The following is a 13,057-nucleotide window of genomic DNA, read 5'->3' as shown; positions in this document are numbered from 1 at the left end:
TTACCTTAGATTGGTAGACAACTGATGTTTGTAAGCACCCCCCGTTGAGAGGGCAATCATGTTTCTTTCGACAGTTACAGCCTTTGTTGGTTTTGGAGTCGCTCTGTCTGGGGGCCGACGGCTCATTTGCAATTGTTTTGTTGTGGTTTGAGATGATTTGTCGTATATTGTTCATGCAGCTGTAGCTCAATTTAATGTTGTTCTTGTTGAATACTTTTCTTAGGGTGTTGTCTTTGGGAAAGTGTTTGTCAATCAGATTGAGGAATTTGTGTCCAATGTTAGTTGAGACGTTTTTGCTGTATGGGGGGTTGTACCAGATGATGTTGTTTCGTTTTCTGTTCTTTTTTGGCTGGTTTCCTGGCGTGGGTTCATAGGTGAGGGTGAAATTGTATCCGCTTTCATCAAGGGCTTTTTCGTACGGGGGGGTTGCTTGGTCAAATTAAGCTTTGCTAGATGACAGCATCGATAGCCTTTTATTGATTCCGGTAGGTATTCTTTTCGTGGTGGTGGGTGGGTGGTTGCTGTCATGGTGCACGTATTGGAGTGTTGTGTTGGGTTTCGTGAATGGTTGGTAGCTGTTATTTCTCAGGTTGAAAGTGACGTCAAGGAAGTTGACGGTTTGCTTGTTGGCTTCAATCGTGATCACGATTGAAGCCAACAAGCAAACCGTCAACTTCCTTGATCACGATTGAAGCCAACAAGCAAACCGTCAACTTCCTTGACGTCACTTTCAACCTGAGAAATAACAGCTACCAACCATTCACGAAACCCAACACAACACTCCAATACATGCACCATGACAGCAACCACCCACCCACCACCACGAAAAGAATACCTACCGGAATCAATAAAAGGCTATCGATGCTGTCATCTAGCAAAGCTGAATTTGACCAAGCAACCCCCCCGTACCAAAAAGCCCTTGATGAAAGCGGATACAATTTCACCCTCACCTATGAACCCACGCCAGGAAACCAGCCAAAAAAGAACATTAAACGAAACGACATCATCTGGTACAACCCCCCATACAGCAAAAACGTCTCAACTAACATTGGACACAAATTCCGCAATCTGATTGACAAACACTTTCCCAAAGACAACACCCTAAGAAAAGTATTCAACAAGAACAACATTAAATTGAGCTACAGCTGGATGAACAATATACGACAAATCATCTCAAACCACAACAAAACAATTGCAAATGAGCCGTCGGCCCCCAGACAGAGCGACTCCAAAACCAACAAAGGCTGTAACTGTCGAAAGAAACATGATTGCCCTCTCAACGGGGGGTGCTTACAAACATCAGTTGTCTACCAATCTAAGGTAATACGCAAGGACATTAACACATCCGACACATATGTAGGATTAACCGAGGGAGAATTCAAAACCAGATGGAACAATCACAAGGCTTCTTTCAGGAACCAAAACCTGCGAAATACCACAGAACTCAGCAAACACATTTGGGACCTCAAAGACAATAATGTTGAATATTCAATAACATGGCAAATTCTTGCATCCAGCACACCTTACAATAGTGGTAATAAAAGATGCAACCTATGCTTGAAAGAGAAACTGTTTATTATTTACCGTCCAGACCTGTAACGCCGTTAGTTTCGGCTGTAACTAGTAATCTAACGCGTTATTTTTTATATTCAGTAACTCAGTTACCGTTACTACATGATGCGTTACTGCGTTATTTTACGTTACTTTTTATGTAGTATCGGCTAGAAACTGAGGATCTGATCGTGTTTTATGGCAGCGAAGCAATGACAAGCTTCTGATTCTTCCTCTGCGCTCTCTGTGTGTGTGTGTGTGTGTGTGTGTTTGGGTGTGGGGAGGGGAGGGGAGGGGGGTGCGCAATACAACGTAAACCGTTGGCCAACAAAAAAGTAACCACAGAACACTATACGACTATACGGTATAGTGTTCTGTGGTTACTTTTTGGTTGGCCAAGCGGACGTGACGACAGGATGTCCTCACTCAGGTCCGCACGGACCGGGAGGGGGCGTGCCTTAAGTCCGTCTGGAAATCGGGAGAAATTTGGGAGAATGGTTGTCCCGGGGAGAGGCACTGAAATTCGGGATGGTTGGCAAGTATGAGATATTCTCACTTCTTTTCTTTTGTCGAGCACAAAGAAAATAAAATTTTAGTTAAATGTAAGTTGTGTCTTGGATCAAAGATCCCGTCTACTGCTCAAAACAACAATTCAAATCTGCCTGGTTAGGCTCTGTGTATGTCACGTGTGTCTTCCTTAGGTGAAGCCAGCTTTACAGCTATGTTGTTGATTGATTGATTGATTGAAACTTTTATTAGTAGATTGCACAGTTCAGTACATATTCCGTACAATTGACCACTAAGTGGTAACACCCCAATCATTTTTTCAACTTGTTTAAGTCGGGGTCCACTGATTCATCATACAGATATATACTATCAAATATATACTAACATCATAATACAGTCATCACACAAGATAACCATCAGGGTATATTTAGGTTTGGTTGGTATCAACACTTCTGTCATCAACAATCAGCATCAACAATTGCATCATCAGAGAAATGGACATTGAAACAGTGTAGGACTGACTTGGTAGGATATGTACAGCAAGTAGTGGACATAGAGAGAGAGATCAGAAAGCATAAGAAAAAATGTCTACATTTGATTATTTACAATCCAAAGAGCCCCAAGTGGAGGAGTTCAAGTACCTCGGAGTCTTGTTCACGAGTGATGGAAGAGTGGATCATGAGATCGACAGGCGGATCGGTGCGGCGTCTTCAGTAATGCGGACGCTGTATCGATCCGTTGTGGTGAAGAAGGAGCTGAGCCGAAAGGCAAAGCTCTCAATTTACCGGTCGATCTACGTTCCCATCCTCACCTATGGTCATGAGCTTTGGGTTATGACCGAAAGGACAAGATCACGGGTACAAGCGGCCGAAATGAGTTTCCTCCGCCGGGTGGCGGGGCTCTCCCTTAGAGATAGGGTGAGAAGCTCTGCCATCCGGGGGGAGCTCAAAGTAAAGCCGCTGCTCCTCCACATCGAGAGGAGCCAGATGAGGTGGTTCGGGCATCTGGTCAGGATGCCACCCGAACGCCTCCCTAGGGAGGTGTTTAGGGCACGTCCGACCGGTAGGAGGCCGCGGGGAAGACCCAGGACACGTTGGGAAGACTATGTCTCCCGGCTGGCCTGGGAACGCCTCGGGGTCCCACAGGAAGAGCTGGACGAAGTGGCTGGGGAGAGGGAAGTCTGGGCTTCCCTGCTTAGGCTGCTGCCCCCGCGACCCGACCTCGGATAAGCGGAAGAAGATGGATGACAATCCAAAGAGGTATTATGTGGAAGGGAGGGTGTTAGTTTAGGGTTGTAGTTGCCTGGAGGTGTTCTTTTAGTGCGGTTTTGAAGGAGGATAGAGATGCCCTTTATTTTACACCTGTTGGGAGTGCATTCCATATTGAAGTGGCATAGAAAGAGAATGAGTTAAGACCTTTGTTAGTAGGAATCTGGGTTTAACGTGGTTAGTGTTAGTGTTATTATGCTGTTTGTTACTTATGTATGTTATGTTGCAGCTATTTAAAATAGTTTTGTCAATTTGTTCCGGCCTGAAATAAATTGGCCCTTTGAAACATATCTTTGTCTTTGTGTGTTGTATGTAGAGCACATTGCTTAGCAGAGTTCAGTGATGCAAATGCATGTCAAGTTGATCAACAGATTGTATTATTCTCCAGTGCAATAACAGTACTGAAATGAAGGCTAAAAGGGCATTAATGGGAGCTTTAAAAACAAAAAGTAGAAGAAGTAACTAAATAGTTACTTTTCACTGTAACGCATTACTTTTTGGTGTAAGTAACTGAGTTAGTAACTGAGTTACTTTTGAAATAAAGTAACTAGTAACTGTAACTAGTTACTGGTTTTCAGTAACTAACCCAACACTGCTCACATCATGGGTGGGAAATGCTGTCTGAATGGTACCTATATACTGATGCAATGCCCTTTCAGCAAAGTGTAGTTTACATGTTCAATAACTCAGAGATAGAGATAGAAAACTTCTCAGTTATCAGAAAGGACAGGAATAAACATGGTGGGGGTGTTTGTATGTATATTCACCAGGATATAAAATACATAACTCGCACTGATCTTAACCACAATGCCCTTGAATCTGTGTGGGCGGAAATCAAATTCAAAAATGCTAAGCCTGTACTGATAAGGACTGTATACAGATCCCCTAATCAGAGTGATTTCTATGGTAATCTCGAGGAGTGCTTAGCTGAGGTAGACAATGTGGAGAAAATTATAACAGGAGATCTGAACACAGATATTCAACGCAGAGAAGCGCCTGTCTTCAAATCTTACAGCAAGCTTTGTAATCTCACCCAGCTAATAACACTACCCACAAGGGTGTGTGATTCCACCCAATCAACCATAGATCTCATTCTCACATCAGACCGGCCTAACATAAAAAATAGTGGGGTCATGATCTGTGGTCTTAGCGACCACTATCTAACCTTCTACACCCGCAAAATAGCTAAACCCAAAGCCAACGGCCACATAACAGCTCAATCCAGATCCCATAAAACATACTCCAGTGATAATGTCAACCTAAAACTAGGTGAGTGGGACTGGTCCCCTGTGCTCACGAGCAACCTGGTCGATGATGCTTGGGATCACATTCCTTGCGATACTAAATGATATGGCTCCCGTGAGAACAGTCAGAATCAAAGCCCGCTCTGAACCATGGATGAATATGGACCTATTAGCTGCCATAAAAGACAGAGACAAAAAATGCTCCGAATACCAAAAGTGCAAAACCGAAGTAGATAAACAACCCAATAATAACCTCAAATCACTCCTTACAACACTCAAAAAGCAATGCAATAAATGAAGAAATAAGGCAAACAACCTGACTAAATCCTTAAAAAAAAATTACATTAATGACAAAATAGAGGAAAACACAAATAAGCCACGTGAGCTCTGGAAAATCCTCAAAAACCAGCTTCCTGGCTGCAGCCAGAAACTTAAAACCAGACTCACCAACATCAACATCAAGGAGGGCGACTCCCTCATTACAGACAAACTGGGGGTAGTAAGCAGACTTAACACCTTTTTCACTAGCATAACCACAGCTCTGGTTAACAAGCTGTCCCACCACTCTGGTCGTGTTGGTGTAGAACACACTGACGAGATGCTCAAAAAATTGAGCGCGCTCCACCTAAACAAGGCCACCGGCCTTGACAATATCCCCTCCAGATTCCGAGGGACTCTGCCACCACCATTGCCCCAATCATCACGCACATAATAAACCTCTGAGATTAAGTTACAATATTATCAACAGTTAACTACCGATTACATTATAACTCGTGTGTGCATTAGGTATCTTACTGGCCAATTAGAGCTGAGTAATATATTTTTGAAGAATTTGTACTCGGAAACATCCTACTATAATTAGGTGTTAATTGTTTATTGTGGTAACTAACGTCCTTTTTACTTTCCTCCTCCTTTTCCCTCGGCCCAGTTCTCAGCATTGGAGAAGGAGGCTTCTGGGAGGGTAGCACCCACGGCCAGTTGGGCTGGTTTCCAGCTGATTGTGTGGAGGAGATCCCGACAAAGGCCACGGAGGAGAGGAGCTGTAAGTTGGAGGCTTGAGGCTGAGTATTTGGGGGATGCATCTAGTTTTGTGCAAAGCTTGGTGGTAATGTCAAGGCGTGATGCTATTCTAATGCTAAACTTCCCAAGGCCATGCAATGACTCGTAGCTCCCTTTTCTCCAATCCATGAGCTACATGTGTCTGACTGTCTCCTTGCATCTCCCCAGGCTGTGGTCCACAAAGCTAAGTGCTATGTTGTCCCGCTAACTCAGCTGTGCTCTAATTTCCTCTGGGGGCAAGCTAATGAACGTATCACGCCATGCTATGTCACCCATGAACATCACATTTGTCATTGTTCTTACACTTCTGGCTCCAAGAAGCAAGTACAGTACAAGAGTAACATTTGTCAAATCAATCCTTTGCTTTACTTCCACCGTTCTAGAAACATTTTCACCTTCTAAAATTCTGCTCTTTGACTGTTTAATTGACATGATCACAAAGCAGTGTTCTTCGTTCAACACCTAATTTTATTCTAATTGCCTATTTTCCTGTGCTTGCTTGTACAGTGTTCAAGCAATGACAGCTGACACAGCTGGGGAGAAACTTGCTCTTTTTGTCCTCTTCCTGGTGACTTTTTTTACAGTGAAACTCAAGGCCATTGGCACATGGAGCTCCTCCAATGTTGTACCCAACCCAAATCACCGCCAGCTTGGCCTGCAGTCTGTCAAAAGATAGGGCACAGCATGGTGACTTGCAGGCTTATGGCCACAGTTACGGCCTTAGCCCTGGCATCAGTGTTAATTTTGACAGCAGTTTTTAAGTTAGTTTTAGTCAGTCTTTTGACGAAAACTTATTTTAATTTTCGTCATAGTTTAGTCAACTAAATTGATTTAGTTTTAGCCTAGTTTTAGTCCACAAAAGTCCTCAACATAATAGTAGACTAAAATTATAGTAAGTTTTGTCGACCAATATGTATGACTCATTTTGAAATCACTTTAAGGTTATTGCAGAGCATCTCAAAAACTACATTCAGAACAAAACCTGCACTCAATACTAATCTTACTGTGTGTTATTATTTTGACTGAAATTAAGCATTTTTTTCAAATGTTTAATAATATGTGACTAATATGGTCATATGAAGAAACAAACTAGTTTTACTCTACATTGTGAATAACTACATTGGCGGTAGACAATTGGTGCCTTGGCCACTGTCCCGTTTAAATACAGCAACCAGTGTTATAAATCTAGAACGTAAATATATCTCACATTCCTTCTTTCTTTGTGTATGTTCACTTAAAAAATGACATATCTGCTCTTTTGGGTGGTCAAGTTGTGCAATTAATTGAACACTGTGCCGAGGATATTAATTAAAAGTGCACTGTACGGGTATCTTGGCTTATTATTGGTGGACAAGCTCGCCCATGGTATACGACAAAAGTAGTGGAAGAGTAAGCGGTCTTGCTCCTGCTCTATCGTCTTTAACAGAAACAATATTTCACTAGAGTGCTAGTAATTTAGAAATATTAGCTGTTGCGTAGATGTCATGATGGTTAGCCCGTAAACAGTGTTTCCATATGTTGTCTCTTTCTTCCAGGTATAAAAGACATATTGTATTGAGGTGTGTAACAACATATAGACACGTAACGATATGAGAATTTCACATTCTGACCAAAATTATCACGGTTATCATTATTATTTTGGTATTGGTAAATGTGTTTTAAAAATACTTATACACACATTTTTTGACCAAGTTATATTTTTTTCAACATAACTGAAATAAATAGGCACACTGTTAGAACAGCCACTATGTTGCATGTTCTGTGTTGCTTATGCTTTACCGATAGTGTTTTAGTCTTAGTATTTTATCTGTATTAAAAGCTAAGCTTTTATGACCTACTCAGTGGTTAGAGTGTCCGCCCTGAGATCGGTAGGTTGTGAGTTCAAACGCCGGCCGAGTCATCTCAAAGACTATAAAAATAGGACCCATTACCTCCCTGCTTGGCACTCAGCATCAAGGGTTGGAATTGGGTGTTAAATTACCAAAAATGATTCCCGGGCGCGGCACCGCTACTGCTCACTGCTCTCCTCACCTCCCAAGATGTGAACAAGGGGATGGGTCAAATGCAGAGGACACATTTCACCACACCTAGTGTGTGTGTGACAATCATTGGTACTTTAACTTTAACTTTATTGTTTTAAATATTGATTTGTATTGTAGCACTTTAAATATTTATTCAAATAAGAAAATACATAAAAAAAGAACATTTATTATGATTATTTATTTATTTTGTCCTACTCTGTTCGGCGGTCCTCGAATGCGCCATAAAACACATTGTCTCTTCCTGTGAGGAGATCGATCATCATAATTCTGTTCTAAGACAGCACATCTTGAAGGTTCAATGTGCACAATTGAATACCTTAGTTGCTCAGGCAGTAATATGATAATATAAGGTTAGGTTGGAGTATGTTGTTTCTTAGTGGGGTTAATAAAACGTTAATGTTTTCATGCCAGCATTTAAGCTTGCGATCTTGCACTAGTCAGTCTGTGAGTTTATCAAAGTACACTGAATGTGTGTGTGAATGGGTAAATGTGGAAGTAGTGTCAAAGCGCTTTGAGTACCTTGAAGGTAGAAAAGCGCTATACAAGTACAACCCATACACTTATCAATTTTGGGTTTTTGATCATTTTAATTCAAAAGGGTAATACTAACTGTGGGGAGTTTTGTTGCGGTCATAGTTAATAACTGATTATTGTTACATTTCTACAATACAGTCTTGTTTTCCCAGTAAAAAGGCCAAGACACTGCAGCCTTACAAAGACAATAGTCCTGATTGGACTCCTTTGTGATTTAACCCCTGCCCCTCTCCAACATGCAACTGTGATTGGAAAACGTGTCCCACCTGCCTAAAGACAAAATTAAATATGATTAGATTTTGTCTCTGTCAACATTTTTGTCTCGTTTTTATTCATAGACTAAATTGTCAATTTTCTCTTGTGTTTGTCAAAGTGCATTCTTTATTTATTTATTTTTTATTAAATCAACATAAAAAAACACAAGATACACTTTCAATTAGTGCAGACCTGGGCATTCTGCGGCCCGCGGGCCACATCCGGCCCTTTGTGCGTCCCTGTCCGGCCCGCGTGAGGCCAATCATAAATTACAAAATAAATTTTAAAAAGTATCTATGTCGAGTGTGCAATACAACGGTGCTGCTTTTGTTTTGAAAAGCGTTATTTGTATTACTTCCGTGTGGACGTATGCGCGTGTGTGATCGTGAGTGAATTGAACAGCGGAAATCACAAATTACAAAATAAAGTTTAAAAAACATCTATGTCGTGCGTGCAATACAACTGTGCTGCTTTTATTTTGAAAAGTGTTATTTATGGGCGTATGTCCGTGTGTAACCTGTGAGTGAAGGTGCACAGCGACAAGTGATGAGACGCTAAAAAAGAAAAGTTGATGACGAATGCCGTGTTTTCAACAAGACATGGACTGCCAAGTATTTCTTTACAGAAATTAAAGGTAAAGCCGTGTGCTTAATTTGTGGTACACAGGTTGCTGTGTTTAAAGAATATCATTTGAATCGCCACTACACGACGAAGCACGAGGAAAAATACCGGAATCTGTCTGATGAAGCGCGCGCAAGGAAGGCTGATGCGTTGATGGTAAAACTGCAAACCCATCAAGGACTTTTTGCCAAATTTCACACCCCCAGAGATGCAGCTGTCAGGACAAGTTTCATCATTTCTCACAAAATCGCCAGGAAAAGTAAGCCGTTTTCTGACGGAGAGTTTATTAAGGAGTGCTTATTGGACTCTGTTGCGCTGATAATGCACCCCCGGCGTAGAATGCACCCCCTGACGGGAGTGTTATTTCAACTAAAGCCCACACTTAAAATTTCCACGTGCAAGATTGAATCTATTTAAAAAAGTTATTTAATAAGAAGCCAAAAGTGCAAAAACAATAATGTTCGTGTTGGAGGAGTTGTGAATAAATGAAATATGAAATCCGTGCTGCAGTCTGCAGGTGTACCTATTGTTGTGGCCCAGCAGCGACTGCAGCACGGATTTCATATTAAATTATAATATAAAATTGTATTCATTCACAACTCTTCCAACACGAACATTATTGTTTTTGCACTTTTGGCTTCTTATTAAATAACTTTTTTAAATAGATTCAATCTTGCACGTGGAAACTTTAAGTGTGGGCTTTAGTTGATATAACACTCCCGTCAGGGGGTGCATTCTACGCCGGGGGTGCATTAACCGGCACAACACCGGAGACTTTGACTGTTTTTCGCTGGCTTTGGATGAGAGCTGTGATGTACGTGACACCGCCCAGCTCCTCATCTTCTTACGTGGGATAACTACAGACTTTCAAATCACGAAGGAGCTGGTAGCCATGCAGTCAATTAAAAAGACAACCACAGGTAATGACTTGTTCACATAGGTAAATGCGTGTTTGGACATGTTAGGACTGAAATGGGACAAGCTGGTAGGTGTGACAATCCAATCCACTTTATTTATTTAGCACATTTAAACAACAAAATGTTTCCAAAGTGCTGCACAACAATATTAAAAACAATATTCAAATATTATCCTTAGCTCCACCAATGACTGAATAAAAACAAAAAATAATTACATATAAAACCAATATAAAAAACAATATAAAATAAGTATGATTAAAAAAGATTTTTGACAACAGATGGTTGTCTAAATCTGACGGGGAAAAATGTTGGATAATGCAGGATAAAATGTCAGAAATTAACCCTGTGCAGAAATGGACATTTTTGCATTGTATTATACATCAGGAAGTGTTGTGTTAGACAGTGTTAAAAATAAAACTATCCATCCATCCATCCATCTTCTTCCGCTTATCCGAGGTCGGGTCGCGGGAGCAACAGCCTAAGCAGGGAAGCCCAGACTTCCCTCTCCCCAGCCACTTCGTCCAGCTCATCTGGCTCCTCTCGATGTGGAGGAGCAGCGGCTTTACTTTGAGCTCCCCCCGGATGACAGAGCTTCTCACCCTATCTCTAAGGAAGAGCCCAACCACCCGGCGGAGGAAACTAATTTCGGCCGCTTGTACCCGTGAACTTGTCCTTTTGGTCATAACCCAAAGCTCATGACCAAACTCCGGGCCTGGCTCCAGAGGGGGGCCCTGGTGACCCGCGTCTGGGCGAGGGAAGTCTGAGTCTCGGTTCTTGTATTTCCATAGAAGTCTTCGAGCTGCTCTTTGTCTGATCCCTCACCTAGGACCTGTTTGTCTTGGAAGACCCTACCAGGGGGCATGGAAACCCCCGGACAACATAGCTCCTAGCAGGGACGTGCACATGATAATAGAGGGGCAGGGGCTCAAAGTCAGAAAAGGGCAGGACATTTTTTTTGGGGCCTTTGCACAATATGGAAATTAATGTAAAATTAAATTTGCTGATAGGAAGCTAACTACTTAGCTGTGTGTCCTTTGTAGGTAAAAGTGATTGCCATTTCTTTTGTGTCAACAAATTATTGTCATAATGAGTTAATTCACAATATCATAGGCTTGGAAGACATGAAAAGCAACAAAACACTGGTTTATTATTAGGCTATTTATTGTTAAAGATAAGCACTTTAATATTGAACATTGAACAGTGCAACATGAACTTTGAAAAAAAATACAAAAATAAATACTCAAATGGAAAAAACTTCAATGAGAAAATCTGTCCTTCTTCCCTTAACTTGATGAAAACACCATCAAGTTGTAACTTATGGTCTTTCTCACTTAATGCTCAGACTAAACAACTGAAACGCAATACAGGGCCAAAAATATGGACCAGGGGACCAGGGGCTGTAGGATGGAGGCCACCCATACCCAAATATGCTCCTCAATGTAAATTCAGGGCTTCCATGATGCTAGTACTTGGTTTTAGCCATGCATTAAGAGGTCTGCTACCCTTAGCTGCTTCCTGGCGCTCCTTCTCCTTCCTTTTCTGTATCCTTTCTTTTTTTGGCATTGTGCTGCAGGCATAATCAACATGAATCAAGTTTAAATACAGATGGTACTATTCCTAACAGATAACCTACATCTTATATCCCCAGAATGCTGAAATTATTATTATTAATAATAATAATAATTATTATTATTATTATTATTATTATTATTATTATTATCATTATCGTTATTATTCTTCTTATTATTGTTATTATTATCATTATTCTTCTTATTATTATTATTATTTTGTTAACCCACACAGTAATAGCAAACTCACAATAAACTTTATATCTAAACCTCTACTGTGAGAGAAATGTGATCCGCCGTAAAGACAGTGCATTTTATTTTGAAAATTAACCTGGTGTTTTATTTTGTATTTTGTACACTACTTCCTGTCCCGCACGATCCGCTCTTCTCTGTGCGGAATTGATGTGCCGTGCTCAATTGATGCGCCGTGCCCCGACGTCCGGCAAAAACAGAAACTGACACATTGAATTATAGAATAATAATACAGCCTTTTTCTGAAATATGACCCATATTAGATGCTGAATAGGTGAACGGCGACTAGACCATAACTCACAGGTTCAAGTTGCTCCACTGTCACGTGACGTCTCCTCAGGGGCGCAGTTGGCTCTCTCTCCTCTCACTTACTCACTCACTCGCCCTCTCTCTCTCTCTCTGGCGGAAGCGGCAGGCTCAAACAACCCGGTATTACAAGAAAACGTGGAGTTTTTGTAACGCTGTTTTTTTTACATCCCTGGCAGGAATTTATTAATGTTATTTAAAGGAAAGAAAAAAAAAACACACACAGGCAGAGGGCACTTTTTAAGACGAGGCAAAAAAGGGCAGGGGCTCAAGCACCCATAGGGCCCTATGTGTGCACGTGCCTGGCTCCTAGGATCATTGGGACACGCAAACTCCTCTACCACGGTAAGGTAGCAGCTCAGCGAGGAATAAAAAATAAAAATAAAACCATCAAAAGCTATCTGCTTTTGTATAAAGTTAAGTTAGGTTAAATGAAATTATTATTATTATTATTAATTATTATTATTATTATCATTATTATTATTTATCTTACGGTATATCAAAAATAATATTGAGCAAAATTTAATTGAAATATTGTCGGTGTGGCCCTCCAGCAGTGCTCGGGTTGCTTATGCGGCCCCCGGTAAAAATTAATTGCCCAGCCCTGAATTAGTGCATCAACCCAAAAAACCTCCCTCCCCCATTCACACTCATCCACACCCACTCACACAAAAGGGGTTGTTTTTTTCTGCTACCGATATTCTGGTTCCCACAACATAGAACACCATAGTCTGCATTAATTAAATGTTTTTTATGTAATTGTTTTTATATTGCTTTACTTTCTTTTTTATCAAAGAAAATGTTTTTTATTTATTTATCTTATGTTATTTTATTTAAAAAAAAGGACCATATCTTCACCAGACCAGGTTGTCAATGAAATTACATTTGTTTAAAGGGTTTTTAAATTCTCTCTGGGCTGCCATCTTACCGTGG

At 40.9% G+C, this 13,057-nt stretch overlaps 1 protein-coding gene across 3 annotated transcripts in view; it reads left to right on the top strand.

The window, feature by feature from the left end:
* LOC133616101 (SH3 and multiple ankyrin repeat domains protein 2-like) overlaps window positions 1-13,057 on the top strand; it is a 471,816-nt gene that overhangs the window by 90,959 nt on the left and 367,800 nt on the right. For all 3 annotated transcript variants that reach the window (XM_061975200.2, XM_061975199.2, XM_061975202.1), the window contains exon 4: window positions 5,499-5,612. In XM_061975200.2, the coding sequence (XP_061831184.1) occupies window positions 5,499-5,612 (114 nt within the window). The remainder of the gene's footprint in view (window positions 1-5,498; window positions 5,613-13,057) is intronic.

Source organism: Nerophis lumbriciformis, linkage group LG15 (genome assembly GCF_033978685.3).
Source record: "Nerophis lumbriciformis linkage group LG15, RoL_Nlum_v2.1, whole genome shotgun sequence".
In the NCBI taxonomy this organism is placed as follows: Eukaryota; Metazoa; Chordata; class Actinopteri; order Syngnathiformes; family Syngnathidae; genus Nerophis; species Nerophis lumbriciformis.
Note: the sequence above shows the minus strand (reverse complement) of the source record. Positions and strands in the feature narration are given on the sequence as shown.